The sequence below is a fragment of the Tachypleus tridentatus genome, chromosome 2, assembly GCF_004210375.1.
Source record: "Tachypleus tridentatus isolate NWPU-2018 chromosome 2, ASM421037v1, whole genome shotgun sequence".
NCBI classification, from domain to species: Eukaryota; Metazoa; Arthropoda; class Merostomata; order Xiphosura; family Limulidae; genus Tachypleus; species Tachypleus tridentatus.
The window spans coordinates 100,944,434-100,966,866 of NC_134826.1; the positions used below are offsets into that span (position 1 = coordinate 100,944,434).

General features: G+C 32.5%; 1 protein-coding gene across 1 annotated transcript in view; it reads right to left on the reverse strand.

The window, feature by feature from the left end:
- Positions 1 to 22,433, reverse strand: part of LOC143244696 (elongation factor Tu, mitochondrial-like) — a 40,605-nt gene that overhangs the window by 12,404 nt on the left and 5,768 nt on the right. Inside the window, exons 2-5 of the mRNA XM_076489812.1 lie at positions 15,110 to 15,162; positions 13,022 to 13,202; positions 10,722 to 10,888; positions 1,977 to 2,081 (exon numbers count right to left, since the gene is read on the reverse strand). Of these exons, the coding sequence (XP_076345927.1) occupies positions 1,977 to 2,081; positions 10,722 to 10,888; positions 13,022 to 13,202; positions 15,110 to 15,162 (506 nt within the window). The remainder of the gene's footprint in view (positions 1 to 1,976; positions 2,082 to 10,721; positions 10,889 to 13,021; positions 13,203 to 15,109; positions 15,163 to 22,433) is intronic.

A 22,433-nucleotide genomic window follows, 5' to 3' on the forward strand; every position in this document is an offset into this window, starting at 1 on the left:
TGTTCCCTTTGTGGTTTTAATTTGTAAAAAGGCTACCATGTTTTTTCTAACCAAAATTTCATCAAAGTAGGTTGTGTTTTAAAATCTAAATACACTTTAATTACTAAGCTTAATAAATTATAGTGGAACTGTATGGTGTCAGTTTAGTTATGATATTTTTGGTTATTCAACTATATATAAAATATATATAAAACATAAAAACTTTTTGCTTGATATCCTCCATGTGCAAAATTTTAAAAGGCTTAGTAACCAATGTCCAGAAACAACCAAGTAAAAAGACTGTAGAGAGGAGATAAGTCTTTGCTTTACTTCTTTATTTATTGTTCGACATAGTAATAAAATACATTTAATAATTTATTTCCACATAGTAATAATATATATACATGTATAATGATTAAAATGTGATTGTATATTACAATATACTATTCTACTAAACACAGGGAAGACTAAAGGTCAGTTTTATGGTATTGGATACGTAACACGAGTGCATGTGCACCACATAAATGCAAATTACATAATGTTAGCTAGGTATCACTGTAAGGTAAATATAATAAAAAATAATGTGTGTATAAATATATAGCATTATAAGACTTAAGCTACTAACACCAAACGTTTGCATTTTCATAGTATAATATAGTCATTCTAGCATGATAAAAAACATGATTTACATTTATTTCCTAATTTTTCAATGATGGTTACAGGGTTGATTAGTAAACAGACCCCACATAGTAAGTGTAGAAAATAACATAAGATATAAAGTCTTACTCAAAACAAAAATTTGAAATGTATTTAGGAGGTTTTAGAGATTATGCAAATAATATCAATATTTTTAGGATGAAGAATAGTTTTCTTAATCATAACATGAAATTACTTTACACTCATACTAGTAATGAAACACTATTTTCACAAACAAATCTTTTGTAAAAATAGTTCATTAAAAATTTGATTTTTTGTGTACCATAATCTTGTAATATTTACTAAAAAATACCACATTTTGTGAAGATACACATAGTGTATCAAAAGTTATAGTGCAAATACTTAACTTGTGCAAATGTGTAGATGAACTCCTATATTATACCAAGCTTGTAGTGAAAGGGCTGAAGGGCTTATTCTATTAACCTCAAAAAAATGCATTATACAGCCAAAAGAACTCACTCTTACCTGTATAAGAAATATCAGATATTCTATGGTCTTTTATGTTACAGCTAGTAACATGTCAAAAGTGACAGGGCAAGTACTACCATCCCAACATGTAGTATACTCTAACTTTACATTTCATGGTTAACTAAGATAAAATAAATTTCCCAAAATCAAATTAGACAAACAAAAAAGTGGAAAAGTGCAGTCAAATATCAGTACTTTTTTGTTTTTCATGGGCTTGTCAAAGTTAAGATCATTTATGAAACAAATTCATGACATGTTCATAGAATTTTGGATAAAATCACTTAAGATTCACAACAAGCACTGATTTTTATGTCACGTTTCTTAGCAACAAAAGTATAACCTAATGTTGTTAGTCTATGTACTGAAAGTAGAAAATGAAAAATATAGATGACAAAAATGGAAAAATACTTGTTAATTTCTTAATTTAGAGTTTTACTTGATAAAAGAAGTTTGCTTTTTTTCTTTTTATTAAAAACATTGGAGATAAAACAGAAAACAGATGAAACAGCTCAAATAATTTCTGATTTAAGTTTAAAATAGAATCAATATTTTTGCTTTAATGATAAATGTTATGCACTTGGCTCTACACTATATGATCCTGCACTAAGTTTTTATTTTAGGTTTATAATACCAACACTCACTACATTTACAAGGTTTCCCAGCACCCTTTCATCACTAAAATCATAATGAGCAAAACAGTAATCAAAGTATTCTATCTGGATAAATGCATTTTGACTCTTCCCATTTCCAGAAATCAAGTGCAACATGACATGTACTTGTAGCAGCTAACATAAAGACAAGTTAACAATTACCTGTTTAGCAAGTATCAAATGTTCCTTGGTCTGTGGCATGGCACCATCTGTAGCAGCTACCACCAAGACTGCTCCATCCATCTGGGCTGTTCCTGTAATCATATTCTAAGTGAAAAAAAAAAGCATATTACTCTTCCTTAACATAAACATGATTTAAAAAACAAACACTCTCAAACAAATAACAGAACTGATTTCCAGTTAAGAAATCCTCAAACCTGAAAATGGTTTGAATCTTGAACTGACTAATCAGCAGTTCAACAGAGTAACTGTCCAGTCCCAAGTCTAATAAATTCTACAGTTACACATAGCTTTAAACACCTTTAACATGACATCATAACAGTCTTCTTTTATTTAAATCCTCATTCATACCTTGGGTAAGGCATCTTTTATTTTCTACTTATTAAGAGTATTTTTATGCAATGAGAAATATGCACAAAATATGCTTTTAAGAAGTGGTTAATTTCTTATCCAATTAACTGTGAAGTCTTCAACCAGAACAGAATTTGATCTGGTTGTTTTAAATCTTCTTAACCTTAATATAAGAGCCCAGAGTGTCCTGCACAAGAGAAAACACTTAACATTCAAAATTTAATTAAACAACTCTATTACCAACATTTGTCAGTAAAACTGTCATCAAAATGTAATTTATAATTTAAATTTTTGTTTTAATTTTATTTCAAAAGAAACTTCTTTCTTAAGTACTCAATCTTTATTTTTCTCTATTAAATTACTAATCTGTCCTATAAGGTCTCAACCCTTCAGATTTTATATCTTTAACAATACAGCCTATACATTGTTCAACCAATAAGAAACAAGATATATATACAATTACATGCAAGAATATAAAATAAAATCGTATAACTTTATTTTCTGAGATCGTAAAATTCCAAACTTAGCAGAGAAGCCCATTTTTATTATAATTATATAATCAGTACTTATTTATGAACAGTAAAAAGAACAGTTCCACCTCTATGTAAATCATTGTTTTCTAGTGGTACATTCATTGCTTATTAATATACCTAATTTAGTATTCCAAACATTTAAGAAAGTTTTTAACATTTTCAACTTACATAGAAAGCTCGAGATATTGTAGTAGTATGGGACCTTTTATTCTAGTGACTAATATTTCCTTATGTTCCAAGATGCATGTATGAAAATTATTATTTACACAGAAAAAAAAGCGAGACCTACAATAATCACATCCATGAGTGCAAGGATCACATAGATCATACACATTGCTTTTGATGTTTACAACACAAAACTAACAGGTTTTGGCTTTAACTCATTACTTTTAAAGGGATAAACTACTTCATCAGTATAATATGTGACAAAAAGACCATAAAAATAAATAGATGTGAAATGGACAACATGCGAAATTGTGAATAAGTAGTCTAAACTTTGCAAAAAAAGAGAAGATAATTATAAATTCAAAAAAGGAGGAAAAATATTTTACTTCATGTACTTCAAGTTATATAAAATATCATTTAACTGCACATTGATGATTTTACTGCAGTTAAGTGTTAAGGTGGAAGTTTTACAAAAAAAAATGAACACATTGATATCTGTTTAGGAAGTTCTGAGGATTATGGAAAAGAAGTATTATTGTAAGGTGACTGACTCCTGATGAGAAATTAGGTATGTGTGAAAGACTATGAAGAATGAAGCCAGAAGAAACCATATGCCCATATAAAAATGGAATTGAACCTACAAAAATAAAGGAATCAGGCAAATGACCAAACCACCTGACAGAAAGTGGAGGGTGCCAAAGCCAGTTCAAAAGTAAAAGCTCAGAATTTATAAACACAATCCTCATGGACAAAACATTGATAATAATGTAAAGTCTGAGCAATAAAAAAGTGAAGATAAGTTTCAGTCACATCACCTTCAAAAGCCCTGGAAGACCCAACCGAGAGACAGTTAGGATTCCATGGTGATCTAAAGCATGTTGATTAGTTACTTGGTTGATTTAGTGTTTCATGGCACAAAGCATCTGGTAAAAAGTTAAAATTAAATTTAGTAAAACTCATATAAGGAAATTAAGGTAAAACAAAACAAAGTTTAAAAAACAACAACAACATAAACAGCATAAAACCAATGTTTACATCTAGTCTACAGCCATAAGAGAAAAACTACAATAATACAAGTTGTAAATGACTTTCTGTAGCATAACTGTAATTATCATAACTTGCAGGAAGACTAACAGGTAAGTACAAAAACCACTGTCAGTCATATGAAGTTGGCCTTTTCAGCCCTGGTTCTGAGTTATTTGATGTTTTGGCCATTTTCAAAAAGTAATAAGTTTTAAAAGACTTGTAGCAAAATTTTAATAATAACTCACCAGGATGACTAAGGGATAGTTCAAACAGCAGCATTAGTCACTTGAAGTTGGCCTTTCCAGTCCTAGTTTTGAGTTATATAATGTTACAGCCATTTTCTAATTTCAAACAGAACTAGATGGATTTTGATTCTTAAAAGGGAATCACATGAGAAAAGGTCTAATGTATAAATTAAAAACTTAAATACCATTAAAAAGATTAAGAGCCTTTAAAAAATTAAAACACTGCCAAAGGTGGACAGTGTCACTGTCACCAATAACACTGTCTAACATCATGGACAAACCTTGGTGGAGAACATGTTTAAAATGGTGCCGTCGTTAAGAATCATAATGATGGTAAAAAAGTAAAATGTGGCTTATTATGACTGGAATGTTAAAAAGACTACACACTGATGCATCAGTTTCAGATAAAAGAAAACGATGAGTTAAAAAACTGTGACCAATGTGTAGTCTAATTAGAACAACTACCTCTTTACGATCCTTACAGAAGCAAGATGGCCAAAGTCCAATATAAGGTTTTACTTCGAAAAGGTTGTTTTCGTGCTGCTCACTTTAAGTCAATTGCCAGCTGGCATGGAGCTGAGCCTAGAATACAAGACCATAGTCCATGTATGGAACAGGCACAGCAGTGAGAGTACCAGAGCAGATAGATTTAGCTGCAGTGTCAGTGAGCTCTCTTCAAGAATACCAACGCAGCTTGGTATCCAGAAAAAACTGAACAGAAGTAGATGTTAAAGAGAAATGGGCCAGTCAGTTTTGATATTGGCAAGAACAGGGTGTGAACTAATGGGAAGTGATTCCAGGACCAGTAGAGAATTAAGTGAGTTTGAGTATTGTTTAGCTTCTATGTGATCCAGGGCAAGAGAATTTGCATACAGTTCAGCAGTGAACACAGAAGCTGTAAAGGGGATTCTGCATACCCACACAATCACTTGATATCGAATCATCTGTATAAATAGGAATGGAATGATGGTTCAAAAGATGTTCAGCAAATAGCAGAAAGTATTTCAAATCAAAGGTGTCTGCTTTTCTCAAATGACTTAAAGATAGGCCACATTTGGGGACTGTGAGAGGCCATGGTAGGATGGACTGACCAGTGGATACAGCAATGATATCCAAGGACAGACTCAATTCATCCAACTGTGCCTAGATATGAAGGCCAAAAGGAGCAATGGCAGATCATCTGTTCTGAAAAAGTATGGGCCTCCAAGAAAGGAAAACACAACCCAGGTGTAATGCTTTGGTAAGGAAAGAAGTTTCAAAGCATATAGAAAAGACAGCTGCAAATGGCAGAGGTGCAAAGAAGGTTCATGACACTCTGTATAAGCTCTGAACTGGGGAAGTGTGGAAAGCCCCAGTGCAGAGCCAAAGTCCTTGATAATAGGGTCCAGCATCTTTACATTGAAGTTGAGAAAAATTCTGGAGACTGACCTTTCATGGATATGTTCAAATATGTTGATCTAATGTGTTAACAAGTTCAACCAGTCAGCAGAAAATGGAATGGAGTACAGGAAGAAAAAAGTTTGCAGGGAATAAAAAGTCACAAATGTGAACTCCAAAAGAAGGCAGTACATGACACATAACATTGTAAGGGGTGGACCAGACAAAATAGCCAATTAGGACTGTAATGGAAGTATGGGTAGGAGATGGAAGGTTACAACATGAGGCAGGAAAGGTCATGTAGAGGATGGACCTGTCAAGATATAGGACAAACATAAGATGAATGGTAGATGATGCAGCTAACATTAATGGCATAAATAACTGATTGACAGTGGCTGCAAGCAAGAAGAAGGAAACAGACCTTGAAGGAGAGACGTTACGTGAAACACACAGACCACAATGAGATCCCAAAAAGGTTAATCGAAGGAATAGGGAGGATGCATGATTTGAGAAGAATGGAAAAGAAGAGAAATGACATACTAAGACAAAACCTTACAAATCTAGAAGAAACAGAAGTTGTTCAAAAATGAAAATGTCTAGTTATTGGGCATTCTAAACAAACAAGCCTTTGTCAACTACCAAGGTAATAAAGTGGGAAAGTTGAGAAATGGAAAGGCGGAAAGGACAGAAACTAAATCAAAATGACTGAAGGCAAAAAGTAGGCCATTACCTTTGCTAAACATACATTGATGAAGATCTGATGGAATGTGAAGAGATACAACACATGGAGTAACTCACTGGGCTAAAGCAATGGATCTAAAAAAGTCACAATTGACAACAGCATGTGGTGACATCTAGATGAACAATTTCCAATTGAGGTTGATGCAATAGACAGATATCAGAGTAGAAGTTGTACAAGTATAGAGCAGAGGGAAAGATGATTGCACTGGCAAAAACAAAGCCATCAGTAGGAATAGACTGGGAATGTTTTGGTTTAGGGATAGTACTATGTAAAGGAGTTGAATAGGCAGGTAAGAAAAGATGTTAAGACCCTCTCCAATCTTGACTGAACACACCCTACTTCACCATTAATGGTTGTAGAACAAAGAAGTTTGGTGTACCAGTGGGAAGCAAATGCATAAATAAGGTGTCCCTAACTGGGAACACACCTACCAAATGACCTGTGAGCTTTTGCATCCTAAAAAACAATTTAAAGAGCCAAGGATAGTCTACATGATAGGGCCCTGAACTGGAATACTCAACTTTGTGCAATAAGTAATTATTTATGATATGGTTACTGTGGGGACAAACCCCAAATTGTAGATTACAAGGAAAAAATTTGATTTCTAGTATCAAGAACATAGTAAAAAGAAAGAAATTAACATGTCAGTGAAGAAAAGAAAAAAAATTAAGTCTGACACTGATAAAAAGTAGGATTATAAGGCACATAGTTTACAATGACAAAAAAAATGTTTGCCCATATAGAACAATGAATTAAATGTTAGTGGTAGTAAAGATATGTAATATGAAAACTATCTAAACATAACTAGTTAAAGTACTTATAGAAATTCAAACTGGTTGGTTGGTTAGGAGTTTTATGGCACAAAGCAACTAAGCTATCTGCACCAAACATCTGGTAAAAAGTTAAAATTAAAGTAAAATTAGTAAAATCCATAAAAGAAAATTAAGGTAAAACGAGGTAAAATTTAAGTTCTGAATTAAAACAAAGAGCATTAAAACTGATTTTTACATCTAGTTTACAGCTGTAAGAGAAAAACTACAGTAATACAAGTTGTAAACAATTTACAACTGTAGCATAAATGTAATTATCATAATTTGCCAGGAAGACTAACAGGTAAGTTTAAAAACTACCATTAATCACCTGAAGTTGGCCTTTCCAGTCCTGGTTCCAAGTTATTTTATGTTATGGCCATTTTCAACAAGTAAAGAAATAAAAATTTTAAAAGACTTGTAACAAAATTTTAATTATAACTCACCAGGATGACTATCAGGTAGTTCAAATGGCAGTGTTAGTCACTCGAAGTTGGCCTTTCCCATCCTGGTTTCGAATTATTTGATGTTACGGCCATTTTCTAATTTCAAATCAAACTAGATGTACTTTGATACTTAAAAGGGAATCACATTAACAAAGGTCTAGTGTATAAATTTAAAAAAAACTTAAATAGCATTAAAAAGAATAATGCCCTTTAAAAAACTAAAACCATTTCCAAGGTGGACAATGTCACCATCCCTATAACACTAACATTACAGATAAACCTTGGAACAGAACACGTTTAAAATGGTGCTGTTGTTGAGAGTCATAACGACGGCAAGACAGTAAAATGTGACCTGAGTGTTACACAGACCACACATTGGTGTATCAGTCCCAGATAAACAAAAACAAGGAGTTAAAAAACTGTAACTAATGCGTAGTCTAGTTAGAACTTCCTTTTCGTCTTTATTCGAGGGAAGTCTGGAGACCTCACAGATCCTGCCCTGGGTCGATTGGGCAGAGGATGATACCAGTGACTGAGGATGTGAATGAATGATCGTTTTGAATCTTGGGGTGGGAGAAGATATACCCGAGTAAATGCCTGTACCTGGAACCAAAGGAAGAGGACCTTGGGATTTGCTGTAATGTATGCGAGGGACAGAGATGGATGTTGAAAATGACTGAGAGAGATCTGTCTGCACTCCCACTGTAATAGTGGGACAAAGTGCAGCAGCATACTCCGAGATGAAGTGGTGGACAGCAACTTTTGAACCTCAGGGTTTTGAATAGTTTTCATATCCTGCACCTCTCTTTCTTCCAATTATTTAGGGCAAGAATAAAAAAAGGACAGGTGAAAGCCATCGCAATTGACACAATGAGGGTCAGTTTCACACTCATAGTCATCGGGGTCCTTGCCACCAGCAATGCCAGGGTTTCGTGAGCACTATACCCAAACACCAGCATCAGATACAATGTCCACAACACCTGTTGAGAACTTCCAACACTGGTACTTGGTTGACCCTAGCCCAAGTGGACCAGCCAAGGGCCACCCAAAGACTGCCCATCTACAGGAATTCAAGGCCAAAGTGGTGTGTTAGGGTTGGACCCCTCAACCACCAGGATCCTCTCCTCCCCTTCACAGGTTGCCATGCACAGCAAACACGTGAGTAGATGTTTAGATCCCAGAGAAGATAAACTGAAAAAACAGAACCTTCCCTGGGAGGTCCCCTCACCATGTACAGGAATCCACACTGATAAACAATTTAAATTTCCTCGTCCACAAAGTAGATAATAATAATGAAGATGCAAACCAAGAAAACAAAGAAAATAAACAATACCTAACCTATAATTATTTCTCTAAATTAAGTTAGATGACAAAGGGCACATAAGGACAACATTGATGATAATTAGAATTATATGGGACCTATTTAACAATTATAAGAAAAAATTCTAATCAGATAGACCACTGAAATAGATGTGACAAGAAGTAACAATATGCAACATACAAACTATATAAACACACCTAGTTAATAAAGTAGTTATGAATATCAAACTGGCACATCATCAAAATTTACCTAGTCTACAAAACATGCAATAATGATAATAAACATGAAAACTGAGAAAGATTAGTGAGAAAACAAAGTAATAATCAATATCTAACTTACAACATCTCTAAGTTAACTTATGTGAAAAAGGACATAAATATCTAACTTACCAAAGCCTGAGTACTGATGATATGAAACACTTAAATTTCCCACAAGTAAAGAAGGGCAAAGCCACACAAAAGACATCTGAGCTGTGCCTATCACGTGTATATCCATCATGTGTGAAGTGTACAAGTCAAAATCCTAACACAGAACAACTGGAAACAATATGAAGAAAGGATAGCAACAAACCTCCAAAAGATAGTAACATGGAGCAGAAAAACGAAATTTATCAAAATCACCCATATCTCCAACATACACCAAAACCAGAATGTGTGCATACCAAAAGTCTAACTAATTGTAGAAAAAATGAAAGAACAAAACTCCTAGAGAGGTGTATTGTGTGCCAGACAAAAATAAGGTGCCAGAAAAAAAAAAGTCCAAATAGTCTTCTCATTGATTGTATTCTTCTTCAGAAATATTACTAAGTTGAAAAAAAAGTAGTAAACAAGTATTGTAAAAAAAACATTTATGCTAAATAAAAAAACTATGTAAGGCTGGCTACTGACTACTGACAAAGAAACAGAATCACAATTTCCAATAATAAAATTTCAGTCTATTGTAAAATGTTCACAAAAGTAGTATTCTAAAGTTAACTAAAGTAATACTTTGAATGATGAAAGCTGAGATTCTATTCAAATGCCAACCTTTTGATAGACAAAGTGAAACAGTCAATAAGATATGAATTTTAATCTTCATGTAGAGCTGAGATGGTTTAATCTGCTATGTGATCATTATCTGGATCAAGTGATCTGTCTACTTTCATTCCTATCTTATTTGATTCCTTTTTACAAGTTAGGTATCCAGCCCTACAGAGCTAAACAAATTTAGCTATACATTTTTTTAGTAAATATTATTATAATAGATGGATTTAGGTATTAATAATATTCAGTCATGAAATAATTTTAATACATGCAAACTCAAAGAATTGTTCCACCATACAGCTTCTGGCCAAGTTTAAAATGTTGAAATTTGAACCTGTTATCTAAATAAAGTAGAAAGTGTATCTCAGAACAGCTGTTCTGAAATACATTTTTATTTCAAGCGAGTTTCTCGTCATCAAGAACAAAAAGTAGAAAGTGGCTTACATGTTTATCAACACCTGTAAAATTACACTTTTTATATTCATTATTTTAAAGCAACAGCCATTATTATACAAAAGAACTAGTTATTTGTCTCAAAGTAAAAATGCAGAGCTAGGCCTATCTTTCAATTTCTTTGAATTTTTCTAAGTTCTTTGCATGTGGAGCATAGCTTAACAATAGGGAAAACAATTTTGATATGATTAAGAAAATCAGTTCTTTTTAAATGAATCATTATTTGTTTTTCATTACTTTTATGTAGTCAGCATGGCCTGGACAATCGGTGTGTCCGTAGTGTCTTTTATGTGTTGTATACTCTACATGGGCCACATTAATGGTGATTCCTCGAGCTTGTTCTTCAGGAGCATTATCAATTTCTTCATATTTCTTATGGTTGGCTAATTTTTTGTCTGCAAGAACTGAAAAAACACACACACATACAGAACTTATTATTTCCAACATTAAAACAAAATACTACACAGGAAAAATTTCTACTTTTATGCACTTTACATGGGCATTATAACAACTCAGAAAATTGGCTAAGGAAAAGCCTAGAAACTTTCCATGGAATTCTGTTTATACGTATATAGGCTAAATGGCAGCCAAATGTAAGTAGAAAATTATGTTAAGTAGATTTAACATGCCCACTTTCTAAGAGCACTAGAAAAATACTAATGAACAAAATAGTGATTTAGTCATCCTGTATATGGACTTTCTTCAGTTGGTGTTTAAAATGAACAAAATCAACAACCAGAATGATGAATTTTTAAATAGAAAATGAAATATACACTTTAAAACCTTACAAGACTAAGATTGTTACAAAATGTTTTGATAAATTTCATTACTGTCATGCCATAATAAATGTCATAATCTTGACTTTAACAAGAACCCAAAGTAAATCACAACTCACATTATTAGTTTAACTTTCTCATTTCATTAAAAGTCATACAAGTTACCCGTTTAAGCATTTAAATCTTTATGAAAGTCAAAAAGAAAAATAAACTGATTACAACAAAACTAGATGAATATCATAAAACAGTAGTTTTTAAATATATGTAACTACTTTACTAATATTAACAAATATGCAACTCAAAGAAATTTTGGGACAATTAGAATTTGTAATATTACAATTAATACAAAAAAATCCACTGTTATAAAATAATATCAATCTCTTAAATTACAGAGTTATGAAAAGTTAGTCATCTGATAATCAGTTATGTAATGCAGAGAAATCACTCAAACAACTTATGCTCACAATAAATACTTGCAAGATATTTTTTTTCTTTATGCCTCACTTCAACATAGTGTGATCATTAGGAACAGTTCACATTATTGTTGCATTTATAAATCAATGTGAGCAAGTTTTTGAAGCATACTTGAGCACATCTCAGAAAAGTAGTTACTTTCAAGTGAACATTATCACTATTCAGAAAATAGGATGATTCCAAAGCATCTTGACCATTTCTCAAAAAGAGCTATCTCCAGGACAACGTTGCAATCTGGACTCACTTTATGAAATGTCATGCATTTCCTAAAAGCATCCTATACATTTTCAAAAACATTAATGTCTCGTAAACGTAAAGGTCAGTTTCTCTTTCTCTAGTTTCTTCCAGTTTAGCACACTAAGGATGGATGTTTTTTTTGTTTGTTTTTTTACAGTGAAAACAAGTCTAATTACTCAAGTATACTTTAGAAAGTCATGGGATGTGGTTGCTAGAATACATAGCACTAATGGTACCATTTAATGTGATGTGTAGGTAGGTATATTCACCAATGCTAATTTCTACTCATAACACACCTCCACCAACATCATCTATGTGAAGTTTTGGAAGAAAATGGAGTTTATCTCTTCAAATGATTGTAAGTTTTCTGATTGGCAGATTGCCTTATTTAGGTATTTGAAAAAATGTTTTAAAATATGTTCCACACACTGCTAACAATGCTTGTAACCAATTAGCAAGAGCCTGATCTAGTTGATTGATACTATGTCTTGTGGTTTTTGCATATATGAAAACATCCAGATGTCTTTCCTGGCATATAGCCAGCATTCATGAATAATTTACCTCAACATTATGATAGAGAACACTGTGTGGTTCCATTTTAGATCATAAATATTCGGGAGGTGCATGATTTTGTTGTGCCATATCTATAATATAATTTCTAATTATAATTTGTTTTATATGCCAAAATAAAGATGATCTTACAAAAGAAATCAAGTTGTAAATGTAGCAGTTTGTCCTTGCATTATACAACCTGAATAATACATAACTTCTAAAAGACAATAACATACAATTTTAATACTTGTATTACTACAGTTTATCTTATTTTCTATAGACCATCAAGATATATTAGATATGACTTCATAATAAGATATTGTTTTCTTAATTTACTAAATATCCCTACCCACCAGGTGCTAGCAAAAGTGTGCCAAAGCATACTTTACAGTATTCAAATTTCAAAAGTGATTTTGAAATCAAAGAAAAAATTAATTAAGATATACATATAACTGAAGATTCAAAAAAACAACATGGTGATGATGACAGTAACTTTACCTTTTGTAATTGCAGCTGTAAGGGTAGTTTTGCCATGATCAACATGACCTATGGTACCTATGTTGCAGTGAGGCTTATCTCGCTGGAAAACTTTCTTACCACCAGGGCTAGAAGGGGTTTTTGCTAAAGCTCTTTGAAAATAGAACTGGCACCACCTCTGAGAAAGAATTCTGCTTTGTGCCTAAATATACATAAATAAAATGACCTGTAACAAAGTGCTTAATATAGTGTTTGAAACATGCTTTTGTAAAAATCAAAAATCTATTAACAAAATTCCATAGTGAAGTGTCAAAAATCTGACCTATAAAAAAGATAACTAAAATTACCCACACTTAAATATAGATGTCTCACTGATTTACATGATCAATGAGTAAGTAATGGTACATAAACCTTATTAATTTTAACAAGTACAAGATGTAGTCAGTTAGATTACACTATAAAAATATTTTTTTATAAAATTTTTATAAAAAAGAAAGTTTTGTTTCACTCAACACATAGTTAACATTCTGCTTGAGAATGAAGTACTTGTCCCAATTAGTAAGTCTATTGATTTGCCAAAGTATAGCAATAATAAAGAAATCAAATATAACTTTACAGCAGGTTATATATTTATACCCATAAAAAACATACAATCTTTTATTGGTAAGGAGTTTTAATTGAAGGGCTTGATTCAGAGGTTTTACCCCTATTTTGTAACAGACAGTGCATTACCATAAATAATATAAATTCTTCTTGTTTTTTTTAATCACAGATAAAATAATTAGTCATATTTCTTACCAAAAAGAATGTATTTAGTAAAATAGCCTCCCAAAAATTCCATATTTGATGAAACTCTAAACACATCTTTAAAAAAGATTGTGGTAAACAGCTTTTGTCATTTTACTTGTACTTAGATGCATTGCACTTTAATTGAACAGAATAATTAATGTAACATAATTGACAAAACAGTACTAGTAAATTTATAATTTTAATCATATGCTTTGAAGACAATTCTCCAAAACACACTCTTAATCATTAATTCTTTGCCAAAATGAATAGATTTAGTTTTGGCTATTTTGCCATAACAAATATATTTCTCACTATCATTTATTAATAGAAAGAAAAATATCTATTCCTGGTTTTCTTTTATCATGGATAACATATATGGCATTATCTTTTCTTACCATAAAGTTTGTACTTAGCCATGGCTTTTTCTTACCAGAAATAACAGTCCTCACCCATATTCTTAGTGATAACATACTACTCTTGGTGTTTTTCAACCACATAGAATACTTAGTCCTGACACTATGTAACACCAGAGATAACACACTTAGTCCTAGATTTGTTTGAAACCAGGAATAACAGACTTAATTCTCATTTGTTTACTAAAGACAACATATTTAATCATGGCATTTGGTAAAACCAGTAAAACATTCATAGTACTAACATTTTTACCAGAGAGAGCATTCTTATCATTAGCTTTTCCACTAGAAACCATTCTTATTCTTAGCTTTTCCACTAGAAACCATTCTTATTCTTAGCTTACTCATCAATGAGTGAGAACATTTAGTCCTGTATTTTTACCAGAGTAGTCTTTTGCTTTTTACCAGAGAAAGGCATACTTAGTTTTTTTTTGCTGTTTTTCACACAAGTGAGAGAATACTTTAGCCTATTTTTGTTTTACCAGATACCATACTTAGACCTAGCTTTCATACCAAAGATAATGTATTTAGTCCAACATTTGGTCATATAGATGTTTGTTTCTTTTACCAGAAGTAGTGTACTTAATACTTTTGTTTTTTATCACAGGAAACATAATTAGTCATATTTATTACCAAAAAGAATGTATTTAGTCCAACATTTTTCACCAATGATAACATATATAATACTTTGACAATGAATAGATATATAGCATTGTTACCATAGAGAACACACTTAGCCCTAGCAATTTCACAAATGGCAATACATTTAGTTATTGTTGTTTTTTTACCAGGGTAAATATACACGTAGTTCTAGCTTTTTGTAAAAGAAAATACAATTTTTTGTGTGGTTCTCATTATAGTACAAAAATTTATCCCATGATTTAAAGAGCTGTCAATACTTGCTTACCTTGGGGAAGAGATCTCCTGTATGTAAATATCTGACCAGAGTGTGTCGAATTCCTGTTAAAATAAAAAGTAGTAAATTATTCAAAGTATCAATCAGCTTTGGCTTTCACATAATGGAGTTTCCATTTTTAGGTATTGTGTTACATCATATACTTGTGGTTAAATTCACCTCTATCTTGCCTAAATTCTAAAGTGTTTGAAGCTTTGTGGTTTCGAAACAATTTGCAAGTTGTTAAATTTCATGCTTAGTTCTTTAAATTACTAAAATAAACTGGTACAGGTTTTCCTTTCAGTAAGAACTAACCTACTTCTCATGTAAGAAAAAAGTTTTAAAGGAATTTTCCAATCAGCTTCTCAGTACTTGACAGTTTGGGAAAAAATAACATGTATCTATAATAAAAGAATGACAAATGTATAAAATTAAAATTTTCATTGTAAAAAAATTTCAATAATTTCCTGAGATGACAAAATAATAGCATAGCTAGTTATTTCCTCATGTAATTCTCTCTATGATATTGTATTTGTATCTGTTTCATAAATATCAATGTAAAAATAAGTGAGACAGATGTTAATTTGATAGTTTTTGAGAATATTTAAATCCTGGCTAAGAAAAAAGTATTCACTGATTACAAAGTTGTGAACAAGAAGGCTGAAAGCTGTAATTTTGTTATATAATGTAGGTTCTTAACTCCTCTCACAATATTAGTTATTTCCATTCAGTGCTGCTCTCTATGTCTAAACTTTATCTTTACGTATGCCACAAGCCCTGCGCTACCGTCCTTTTTGAATTAGCTCATTCTGTCTTTCTCATGCAAATTATTAGGCATCATCTTTTAACCAACAGAAGCATAGTATATTCACATGATTCATGTGACTCCCTCTACACTTCTGTACTGAATCTTCATTTTGAAATTCAGCAGAACATGTGTGCACTAGAGAAGTGGGGAGAAAGGGTGGGAAGTGTAAGCAGAAGTAAATATCTATTGGAAATATATTTTCAGTATAGGAAAATTATAGTTTCCAAAATGGTACTTATTTCTATTCACAAGAATAGCTAAAATATCACACTGAGCAGAAGAAACTGGTGCAAGGAAATAAAGATATCCCCACCCAAAACCCTCTGGAGGATACCCCTGAACATGAGAAGATCCAGAGGGAACTGCACTACTTCTGAGCCACATATACTTTTCACCATTGTGTATTATTCATAAAACACAAGAGTAGAACTTACGAGGTGTAGAGTGCCTAGGGTGTGTAGGACCATACTCAGCAAGTCAACTAACCACATTCAAAACCTTCTCTATGAGGTTACCAACATCCACACAAGAATAAGATGAGAATCATATTGTCTTCACCTCCAAAACAAGAAATAGGGATTAAGGTCTGCTCAACACTGTACAATAATCTGCATCTGCCATCAATAGAACCGATTCAACTTGTGCAAGGATTACTGTTAATTGGTTCACATGAATCCAGCACTTCAATGCTGAGAACCAAAGTCCTTGTGAAGGTAGGATGAGGGTTCCAAATCAAAAGGGGTGAGGTGCATGTGCAATGGATCAAATCCAGGTGGTATGTAATATGTAATAACAGGTTACATCAACCATTAAGTTGATGGATTAACTCAACTGTATTTGTAAATCAATTTTAAAATTCCATGTCAACCAGGTCAGTGATGAACCAACTCCATGGTAGAGTAAATAGTATAAGGAGGCCATGTTAGGTTGTATGATGATGGTCCAACTCCAGTGGTTGCACATATTGAAGTACATGTAAATAGTAGAAAGAGGCCACATCATCCAGAAACGTCATGGGTCATCTCCTGTGATCATGTAAATAGTATCAAATAGGAGGTCATGCTGAATCTACACCAGCAGAATACCACATTCCAACTCTCAAATAAATGGCTATAGCCAACTTTTTGTGGAACCCATTCAGAAGTGTGCTTCCATGAACAACTACCCAACAATTTGGAACTGGAAAGTGGTAATGACTCCCATATTCCACCTGAAAAAGTGGGGGTAAGAATGTGTTGAAGAGTCCAGAGCAACATCAGCACTGGAGACAGTGCACAAATTCACCACAATACACTAATTTGAAAAGCAGATCATACCCAAGGCATCCTAGAGAAAGGCAGCTATCCCCTTCTGCTTTACTCACACAGTCCCAGGCTGATATGATCTGGAATGGTCATATGCATGAAGGAACTATCACAAGATAAATAACCTTGCAGCAACTCCATCTCTTCAGTGACTATGCAGAGCAATAAACAAGAGAACTCAAGTCAACATGTCTTACACTGCAGATTAAGTTAAAAAATAACTAAAGCATAAAGAAGTCACCCATATGCACCTAATATTGGATAAGTTGAAGGATTAACTTATCCAATTTTATCAACTAGTCCACTCAAGATGCCATAGAAAGGAGATGGTGAATCTGATTGGTCGACTCCTGCTTAAAACAAGCTAGAAATAGTCAGTTGTTAATGTCATAATGAAATCACAGCTCCAGAGTATGAATATGATAAGCAAAGAGCCAAACAACACAACAAAACATGTATGGAGACAAGGCAAGTCCAAAGGAGAGAGTCCAAAATTAGTAAACCACTCCAAGATGAACAAGCCAAAGTTAAATTCAGGATTGAAGAGATATAGAAATAGGCATTGGGGAAAAACCATTGTTGTCTTCCCCAATCATGGGGAAAACACTCATATCAGGGTGAAAGTGGACTCCACCATGAATGTGGAGAGTGTGATGAAGTGGTTAGGAAGAGACAAACCAATGATCAGCCACCAATCCCTGGTTTTATTGGAAACTACAAAAAGACAGGAGTAAAACCTCTCAAAAGGATGGTGAACCAGTTCAAGAGTCCATGGCAAAAGTAAATCCTGAACCACCTCTGACAGATGCTGGCAAAGGATTTTAAGGAGGATGAGGATAAATAGGAGGAAGAGAAAGAAACGTGAAAACAAATCCCTTTTAAATTACTTTTATCACCCAATGATACTCAACAATGTGGAATCAGAAATGAAGAAAATCCAACAACCAACTTTCCACCTGCTTCAAAGCCCACTGCGTAGTTACCAGTATCGACATGACACATCAGTGATGACTTAATGAAAGAAAATACCCAGATCTGAAAGAATGATTAAAGGACAGGAAACAGGAATAAGTGGCATGGAAGGCTGATGTCAAGACAAAAGTTGAGAGGATGGACTGTTGTCAGGCAGGTGTTACCTATGGCTCAATATCTTCAGGAAAAGTGTCAAAGACAATGTTGAAAGAAAAGAGCAAGACACAAGTCCCTGAGAGGAGTGAAGGGTAAATAAATATGAGCTAGAATGGAAACTCTACCAATAAGGTCCCAACAATAAAGAAACCATTTATGTAATAGCAGAGACGAGGATGAAATATGGGCCAAAGTGGAAGAATTTTCCTTAAAATTGTTATTTCTATGGACTATTTCCAATAGTAAACATATAGAAGACAAATACTGGAGAAGGGTAGTAAATGTAAGACAACACCAAAAATAGTGGGCATGTGCAAAACTAACATTAGGTTTGGAAGCAGCCTTTCAAAGAGGTAATACAGAACCAAACTAACTACTGACAAGCATAATTTATATAACATGTCAGGTGACCCAAAAACAGATATTTCACCACCCAACAATAAGCAAAAGATCACCTGCTCTTGGGGAGCATGACATACTGACCTCATTATCTAATTGGGAAAGAAAATGGACCCAAATATCATAGAGGGGAGGAAATAGCAAAAATAATTTAGAAGAATAATCGTGCAATAAAGGAGGATCAGGTGAATAAGAAATAAGAGAAAGAGATAAAAATTCACAAACCTGACATACAAAATCCATGAAATCCAAGGAAGGCCTAGTTGAATCTTCAGACTGGAACTGGGAAGAAACAGCAAATTCAGGAGAAGGAAAAAGATGATCAAAATTGCCATAATGTTGAATATTGTCAACTGAATCTAAAGGAGATCTGGAAACATCAGGGTAGAGAGTGTGATCCAAGTAATTTTCAATCTCCCAACAGACAAAATCAAAATGATCTACAGTTAGGTCACCAACACACAAGGCTTGAGAGAGCAGATTAGTTAGTGGTATGAACTCCAAAGTGGTAACATTGACTTTGGAATTCCTAACTCATAAAAACTGTACGAAACTGTCCAGTGCAGAAAAGCTACAATAATAAACTGAGATGAATGTGACAAATGAAAATCAAGAATGTGTCAGACAGTAAAAGTGAAGCACAAAAGAAAATGGCCATACCTGAAAGCTACCAAATGAGAAGGTTTGGTATAGGAGTGTATAGGGAGTCATATACATCAGGTGAATATCTTATGCTACTACTGATTAATATATGATGCATGATGATTTGCATGAGACACATGTTAGAATGTACTAATTCAAACAAGGGAAAGCACAAGGCTTGTGGCATGCATAAAGAAAGGTTTGCATATAGAGAGCAACACTGAATGACAATAATTTTGTGAGTGCAAGTAAGTACTGTATCATATCAAAATTAGAAAATTATGAAAATTCAGAACTTCCTCTCAGTTATTAAAAACTGTGTGTGTGTGTGCAGACCCTACTGAAAAGACAGGAATACCAGGGAAACATTCCATGGACCCAAAAGAGAGAGAAGATAAAATATAAAAAAAGTAACTGAATAAATAAGAGAGAGACAAAATGAGTAATAAATATTATAAAGATTATCATTCATTGCTAATGGTCAGAATATGCACTGCCACAACCAACATTAGTCAAAAGACAAAGGCAGAGTATTAGGAAATATTATGATTACTGCAGTACATTATTATACTGTTATGTATTTAATTAACCACATTTAACATCTTACCTAAGCTTCTAGAAACTTGTTGGTCACATGTGTACACATCAAAAGTTGAACATGAACAATTTCTATGTTGTATCCCTGAACTGAGATTTTTAACACTTTTTATTTGAATAACCCTGTAATTTAGTGGTTGCAGCTCTAAGTGTAGCAGACTAACTTGTCATCATACTTTCTTTGTTACACAAACTTGCTTTTGATCAATATTCACATAGAATATTAGGGTAGATCATTATACTATAAACTAAATGTGATAATTGTCTAATTTAATGTTTTATTTCATGAGAGAGGCAAAGGATTACATTTCCAAAGTTTCACGGGGCTTGAGATTCTCATAAAATGTTACCTTTACGAAATGACCAACCTTGTAATCAACATGAAAAACTTTAAATTATTCTCTTTTTTTTGATAGATTACTTAGGCAGAGTACTCATAATGAAACTTTGTAGAATGGACAGCAACTGCCTGTTGTGGAGATACAAGTGTAGAAGACGACATTTCAAAAGTCTTCCACCTGAAGTACTCAATTTTTCTTTCTAGAATGACTACAAATTCAAACTAAAAACTATATTTCCTACATAATTTACAGCTTGTAATAATTTATATCTTTTTTCTACTTAATTTTATTGCTTTCTTGCACTTTTAAACCAAATAATAGCAAACACTTGGAAAGTGCTTAATTCTAATTGATTTGTGTTTGGTCATGTTTGTGCAACCTGGAAGGGTCAGGTGCAATGAAGACCTCTTCTTCTTTGAAGGCATAACCCAATATACTGTATTTAATTACATAATTCACAGGTTTGCAAACATTCAGTATAAATCTTCAGTAAAATTTCTGCTTTAACCATAAAATTATGCTTCTGGTACACTAAATTTTTTATTTATTTATTTAAAAATACACCTAAGATCACAAAACAAAAACATGTAACAAGCTAACAATATCCTATAACTATTTTCAGAGTGAGCCTTTTTTCCATAGCCAAAAACATTAATTTATACACCATTCATAGCTTAACCCTTTTTGCGACAGGTCACGGGTTAAAGGCCATGTCATCACATTTGTTGACTTGCATTCAAAATTTTATTGAACTACTATTTTATGAATTTATGTCAAGAAGTTTAAAATCAAATTGTAGATTATAATTCAACTTTTAATATTATACAAGTTAATTTCTTACTTTAAAAGCAAATATCAGGAGAATGCACCTAAATATAGATTTTAATGAGTCATGTGATATCAAAATACCAAGTTTATAGTTTTTTAAAAACTAGGAACTTAAATGAATAATATTAACAAGCTAGAATATAAATAAGAAACTCATATTTTTTTTGTACTTTGCTAAGATATGGCTTATCTATTGAATTATACACCTCTTTCCACTTTTGGAAATGGTCCTTTATATACTTACTTTAATATATGACATGTGAATAATCAATTGACAGCTTAGAGTGTCCCCTAGTGGTTTTCTTGGCTATATTAAGCTGTGAAAAGGCTACCAGATTCTTTTGAACTAAGATTTCAAGGAAGTAGGTATGTCTTTAGTCTGCTCAAAGTTTCATACTTTTTTTTAATCTAAATAAATATATATACATATAACCTATTGGATATAAATTAAATTAGGTAAAACATCAAAATTATTTCTCAGTTAATTTTGAAATACAGTGTTGGAGATGGTCATGACAAATGCATCTCACTTTGTAATTGATAATTCCATAGACAAAATCCAAGTTTGGGAAAAATTATATTTTTTGAGGGAATATCTATGGTATAGTATTATGAATTTATGTTAATTTTTTACTTCAAAAACAACTGTTAGGTAAATTTTCAAAGACAAAAGGTTTAGAGAACTTGTGTTACAATTGTCATGTATATTGAGTTTAAGATTTTATTTAAATATTTTGTTAGCAAATTAAACATTAAGTATTATATAAAAAATTGATGTATCTACATTTTAATACTAACGTTCTCCATACAAGTCAATAATAATAAGGGTTATTTCACTCTTTAATACAAGTCTGTAATAAGTGATTACAGTAGAAATTGGTAGAGCTGCCTGCAAAATAGACTTCCTCTTCATTGCTAGGTTTTCATTATTCTTGTTAAAAAAACCACAAGTGTGGTATATTACATGTGAAAAAATATATGTAGTAAAATATATATATATATATATATATATATATATATATATACACACACACAACACAGATATACATATATTCAATTTCAGTGTATTGTTTTTCACCTAACAGTTTCATTTTTTTGCCACAAGAGTGGAAATGCATGAATATTTGTTATATGTATTATTAACATTCATTTATAATATTTTTATGAATAGTATTTCGAGTTATATAAATCTAGAATTCAGCTTGCCATTTAAATATATATCTATAACTTAAAGATTTCAAGGATTTTTTTTCTTGTTAGCTTAAAATCCCTTTCCAATCATGGAATGT